The 5,722-nt window shown below is 47.6% G+C and overlaps 2 protein-coding genes across 2 annotated transcripts in view; both read left to right on the forward strand.

Annotated features, from left to right (window-relative positions):
* Hoga1 (4-hydroxy-2-oxoglutarate aldolase 1) overlaps positions 1-5,722 on the forward strand; it is a 27,424-nt gene that overhangs the window by 4,406 nt on the left and 17,296 nt on the right. The gene's annotated exons all lie outside the window — the stretch shown is intronic.
* On the forward strand, positions 1,378-5,377 carry C19H10orf62 (chromosome 19 C10orf62 homolog). The gene has a single exon (XM_021151379.2). The coding sequence runs from the start codon at positions 2,310-2,312 to the stop codon at positions 3,219-3,221; it is 912 nt and encodes a 303-aa protein (XP_021007038.1). The 5' UTR covers positions 1,378-2,309; the 3' UTR covers positions 3,222-5,377.

A 5,722-nucleotide genomic window follows, 5' to 3' on the forward strand; every position in this document is an offset into this window, starting at 1 on the left:
CAGAGAAACCTTGTCTCAAAACAAAAACAAAAACAAAAACAGAAAAAGAAAAAAAAAACAAAACAAAAAAACCCCAAAACAAAACAAAACAAAACAAAGAAGAGAAAGAAAAAGAGGCCATCTGTCTGAGGGGGAGAGAGGGGAGACATGGAAAAGGTTGGAGAGGAGAAATAGAAGAGGAAAGTGATGTGATTATATTATTATTTAAGTTTTTTATTAAAAATCAAACTTTTAGCACGTTATAACCAAAGGCCAGACGGGAGAGTTGACAGGAGGGCCAGTGGCCCTGGACTTACACCTGTCAATAGACTCACAGGTGGACTTTGAGTTGTTATTTCCAGTGAGGTCAGTGGACAGTCGCAGGGCTATTTCAGCAAGGCTGGAGAGGTGAGGTCCCCAGAGCTTCTAGCTGTGCCTTATTCCTTCCCCACATAAAGTCCACCAGAGTTTCTTCTCAAAGAGAAAACATTTTTGTGTATATAAAAAGTATTACTTCATTAAAGGAAATGTTTCAAATAACATTATTTTTTTGAGGCAGGTAAGAGGTTGGAACTCACTTTGCAGACTCAGCTGACCTTGAACCCACAGAGATCTGTCTACCCTTGCCTTCCGAGCGCTGGGATTAAAGGTGTGTGCCACCATGACTGGCAACAACTTTTAAAGACTATTTCCTTTTTAATTGTGTCTAGGTGTGTGTCTGCGTGTGGGTGTGGGCATGTGAATACAGGCACCAGATAAGGCCAGAGGTGTTAGATCCACTAGAACTGGAGTTACAGAGGACTGAGCTGCCCGACCAGTACTGGAAACCAAACTCAGGGCCTCTAGAAGAATAGCAAGTGCTCTGAACCTAGCTTTCCAGCCCCTCAGATAGCACAATTTTTTTTTTTCCAGCCAGGGGGTAGTGCAGAGATAGGTGGATATGAATTTGAGGCTAGCCTGGTCTACAGAGTTAGTTCCAGGACAACCAAGGTCACATAGAGAACCCTATCTAGAAAAAAAACAAAAGAAATATATTTATGTTTATGAGCTCTCTGCATGTCAGAAGATGACATCAGATCCCATATTAGATAAATTATAAGTTGCCATGTAGTTGCTGGGAATTGAACTTAAGACCTCTGAAAAGTGTTCTTAACTGCCTAGTATTTTTTTTTCCAGCTACAAACAACACAGCTTCTCCAGTGCCAACATTTGGCATTTTCTTTCTTTCTTTCTCTAAGATAAATATACTGTAGCTGTTTTCAGACACACCAGAAGAGGGCATCTGAACTCATTACAGATGGTTGTGAGCCACCATGTGGTTGCTGGGATTTGAACTCAGGACCTTCGGAAGAGCAGTCAGTGCTCTTAACCGCTGAGCCATCTCTCCAGCCCCCCATTTGGCATTCTCTAAGTGTGCTACTTGCCTTGAGGGAAACAGTAGCACAGGCCTGTTTCTAGCCCCACATACACAGGAGTTACTCAAGATTGGGCAGGCTAGCCAGGCTCAAAACTTTGTCATGTTTATCAGGGGGCAAATTCTGTATCTGCTGGCTATCACTCAGGCAAGATGTAGCTTAATTACCCTGGGATGGCCCTGAAGTCAGTCCTGCCTGCTCTGCCTTCTCAGCCTATTCTTTGTTTTCAATTGTGACCTCACATTGTTCCATATGAGCCCCTTCCCGGATCCTTTCTTTCCCTTCTGGACTCTCCCCTGTAATAGAGCTAGGGATATTGTGCTGACAGCAGAGATGGGTCCTGGAAATTGAGTACAACACTTATTGACCAGGGATGGATGCCAGTCTAATTGAGTGGTCCCAGTTTTTCATGGCCAAACTGACTCAGTATCCTCTATCCTGTGGGGGCCACTAGATCAGGAACAGGAGCAAGGGAAACCAAAGACTGGAAATTAAGCAGAACAGAAGAGCAGAATGCCTTGGAAGTGGGAGGCAGGAGAGTTTGATGATGCTATCTTTCTTTCTGCGGAGGACAGGAGACAAGACCTGATCCTTACACGAAGCTTGCCAAACTAGGTCTGAGTGATGAGGTGGCCTTGCCTCACCCCACCCCCAGCTGCCTTCCTCACAATGGGGCTCATTGCTGAGGTGTCAGAGGGCATCCTAGGGAGGGTGAGGCAGGGGCCTGCTTGCCAGACACCTGCAGGGCTCCGGGCCCCTTCAAGCATGAACCTTACCATCTGGGCTCCGGCACTCCCACTGTGCTCTTAGCTCTGTGTGAGGCCTAGGGCCCTGGAGGACTTCTTGGAGTTCCTCCAGCAACCATCATGCAGGGTGGTGCTGGGGACCGCTCTCTTGCTCGGAAGTGGAGGCCTCATGCTGTGGGCTCACCGGAAGAAAAGGAAGGCAGCCACTGAGACTACAGAAGGCAAGCCTCCGGAATCCCACAGAGCAAATGACAGCTGGATCAAATCTCACTTCAGCCGCCTATCTGAGGAGAGGTTGCCCACCTGCCGCTATGTCAGCAACAATGGCCACTCACCTGAAAGCAGGCATGGGGAAGTCAATACCACCCTCCACGTGGATACCCTCACCACCAAACACGGAGAAAGGGGCGCGGCTCTGCACCGAGATTCCTTTGCCAGCAAACAGAAGATATCTGGAAGCTCAATGACCAAAGAGATGCAGAGGGAGTCAGGGAAGTCCCCGTCCATGGAGGATGAAACCTGGGCTGCTGTGGCAGCGTGTACGAAGGAGATTGATGCCAAGGGGCATCGGGTGGCTAACTCCATGCTGCAGCGATCCACAACTCACCATCGTAAAGGCCATGCTGAATCCAGGAACATCAGCCCAGAAGAGCTGAAGGCTCTGGAGGAGGTGGAGATAAAACTGAAAGGGAATTTCCTAACTCACCATGAAACTGGAGTAGCTGGGGCCAACCAATCGCACACAGTCTATAGCCAGAGTCGCCATAGTAACCAAAGCCACCATTCCTATCCAAGCCACCAGAGCAACCAGAGTCATCCCGTTTACTCCAGCCACCAGGGTCATCCAAGTCACTTGAGCCACCAGAGTTATCCAAGTTACTCAAGTCACCAGAGTCATCCGGGCCACTCCAACCACCAGGGTCATTCAGGCCTCTCAAGCCACCAGACTCATCTGGGCCACTCCAACCACCAGGGTCATCCAGGTCACTCGAGTCACCAGAGTCACCAGGGTCAGCCAGGTCACCCAAGCCACCAGAGCCATAATCTGCCCAACCACAGAAACCAAATCTATGGCTCTTAAACCATGTGTCCCTGCCCCTGCAGGGCTGGCTCTCATACATAGGCCTGTTTTCTCTTCCATGGGGAAACCTACGCGGTCAGGGTAAGAGACTGCCAAACAAATTCCTGCTGCTTCTGGCCCCAGCAGAGGTCTTGAGGGAAGGAGGAAAGGACGCAGCTTCAACAGCCCAAAGGCCCTGATGACCCACGAGAGAAGACATGAGGCAGATTACAGGAGCAACCACAAGCCCCACACTGACTCCACATGCCTGAATGGAGCCAATAAAGCCCTGCACACCCTCACTCCGTGTCCAGGGGCTCTGTAGTCAACTGACATCTGGGCAGGGTTGGAAGAGAGGGTATGTCCCCAGCAGTGCTGCAAGTGGACCTTGTCTGGGGCCCTTTCCATTGCATTAGACTTAGAATCAGAACAGTCTCCCCTGGTCTGGGTTAGGGTACTGCCAGAGACCTCAATCCAATCTGCCTACTGTTGCCAAGAAGTAGGATATAGCCAGATGCTTGAGAAGAGGGACCAGGGACAGGCTTTCAGACAGGTGGGACTTTAGGCCCCATCCTCTTGGTGCCATCTCAAGTTTCCAGGGTCCACAGGGATCCATGTGTCCACAGCTGGAAAGCTGTATAAGACATAGCTGGGTCATGTCACCGTTGCTTGACTTGTGATTGTGGCTACTATAGATGCTGCCAATATTAAGACTACTTATGGCTACCACTCACGATTTTGTTTTTGAAACTGTGTGGCTCAGTCTGTCTTGGAACTCATTGTGTAAACCAGGCCGGTCTTGAATTCACAAAGATACGCCTGACTCTGCCTCCTGAGTGCCCTGCTGTGCTTCCTTTAAGTGGATGCTTTGTGTTAAGCCACAAATTCTCTGTCATAAATAAGGTCCCTGAGGTTCAGAGATAGAACTCCTCCTGGATGACTTAGTGAGATTTTTAGATCCAGCTTGCCCCACAGTCCCACAGTCTCCTGACCTCTGCTCAGAGCTTGTCTCCCTGTTCTCTTCTGTTCTGCCTCTCAGCCTATCTGTGACATCCCCCCACACCCTGCCTCCTCTACCCGCCCACAAGCCTGGCATTCTTCCCGTGTCTGCCTCCTGGGCCTCAAGGAGTAAGAAGTGACCCTCTACTCCCAAATCATGCAGCCACTTCTGCGATTCTTTGGACAGGTCCCCGAGTCACTGCTGACCTCCAAGTAAATCTTTGGCATAGATTTGAATCTGTTACACATTTGCCAGGGAGGTTACCAGTCGGTGGGCCTTAGGCCTCTGGGGCGAAGCACTGAGAATAGCCAAGTTCATAAACACCTTAAATGTGGTCAGTTGCTTTTTATGGAGTTTTATGGGAAGTAGTTTTATTTTGTGGACATCCCTAGTGTAAATCTATGCATTACATTCATTTTAAATGTTTAAACTTTTCTGTGGGCATATGATGCATCTGTGTAGAGATCAGAGGGCAGCTTTATGGAGTCATTTCTTTCCACCTTTGCGTGGGCTCCAGGGGTTAACCCAGGCCAGCAGCTTTTATCAAGGTGGACAGAGCTTTTTAACCACTGAACCACTGCCCCAAATGTACATGGATTTTTATTTACATTATTTTCGTCAGAATAAACATAAACTTAGGAAAACGGAGAAAGAATTCCTCCAAGTGAGAGGGGTTCTGTGAAAGGAATGCCTTATAGTTGCATATTTTAAATGTTTCATAAAGGTTTGACCATGGGGAGGTAGAGAAGGTGGATCTCTGGGGCTTCCTGGCCCGCTGCCATAACTTAGTGTGCTCCGCGCTAGGGAAAGACTGTCTCAGAAAACGGGATGGACAGAAGCAACAATTGAGATTGTCCTCGGGCCACCACATGGACACACACACACACACATATGTACACACGTACACATGTGGACACACGTGGACCAGTACATACACAGCCACCCACAGATACAAATACACTTTATTTGGCAAAAAGGGGGGGGGGCTCAATCAGTGGAAAGTATTGTAGGCTGCAAACTTGTATAAAAAGCAAGAGTGGTGAAATTTGGCATCTGAAATAGACAAAACATACAAGCACAGGACTGGAGATATAGTTCTATGATGGATAAAGCCCCTGGTTTTTGTGTTCAAGGTCTTGGATTTGTTCCTCTGCTCAGAAAAAAAAAAAAAAAAAAAGCAAAGGAACATATATTTGGGACATCTTAAATCATGTACTCAAAGACTTACATAAAATTTCAAATTAGCTCCCAATTTTGGAATTTTCTTTTCAAAGTTTCATCCAGGCACAGTGGTGCACAGATGCAATTTCAGTACTGTCAAAGATGGAGAGGCAGGAGTGTCCCGAGGTCACAGTCACCCTCAGCTCCATAGTTTGAGGCCAGCCCAAGCAACAAGTGACCCTGTGTCAAAAGAAACAAATTTGAAAATATTTCAAGTTGACTCAGTTAAGTGTTCAGCGAGCACCCATGTTAATTCTTTTTTTTTTTTTTTTTTTTTTTGGTTTTTCGAGACAGGGTTTCT

The sequence above is a fragment of the Mus caroli genome, chromosome 19 (genome assembly GCF_900094665.2).
Source record: "Mus caroli chromosome 19, CAROLI_EIJ_v1.1, whole genome shotgun sequence".
NCBI lineage: Eukaryota > Metazoa > Chordata > Mammalia > Rodentia > Muridae > Mus > Mus caroli.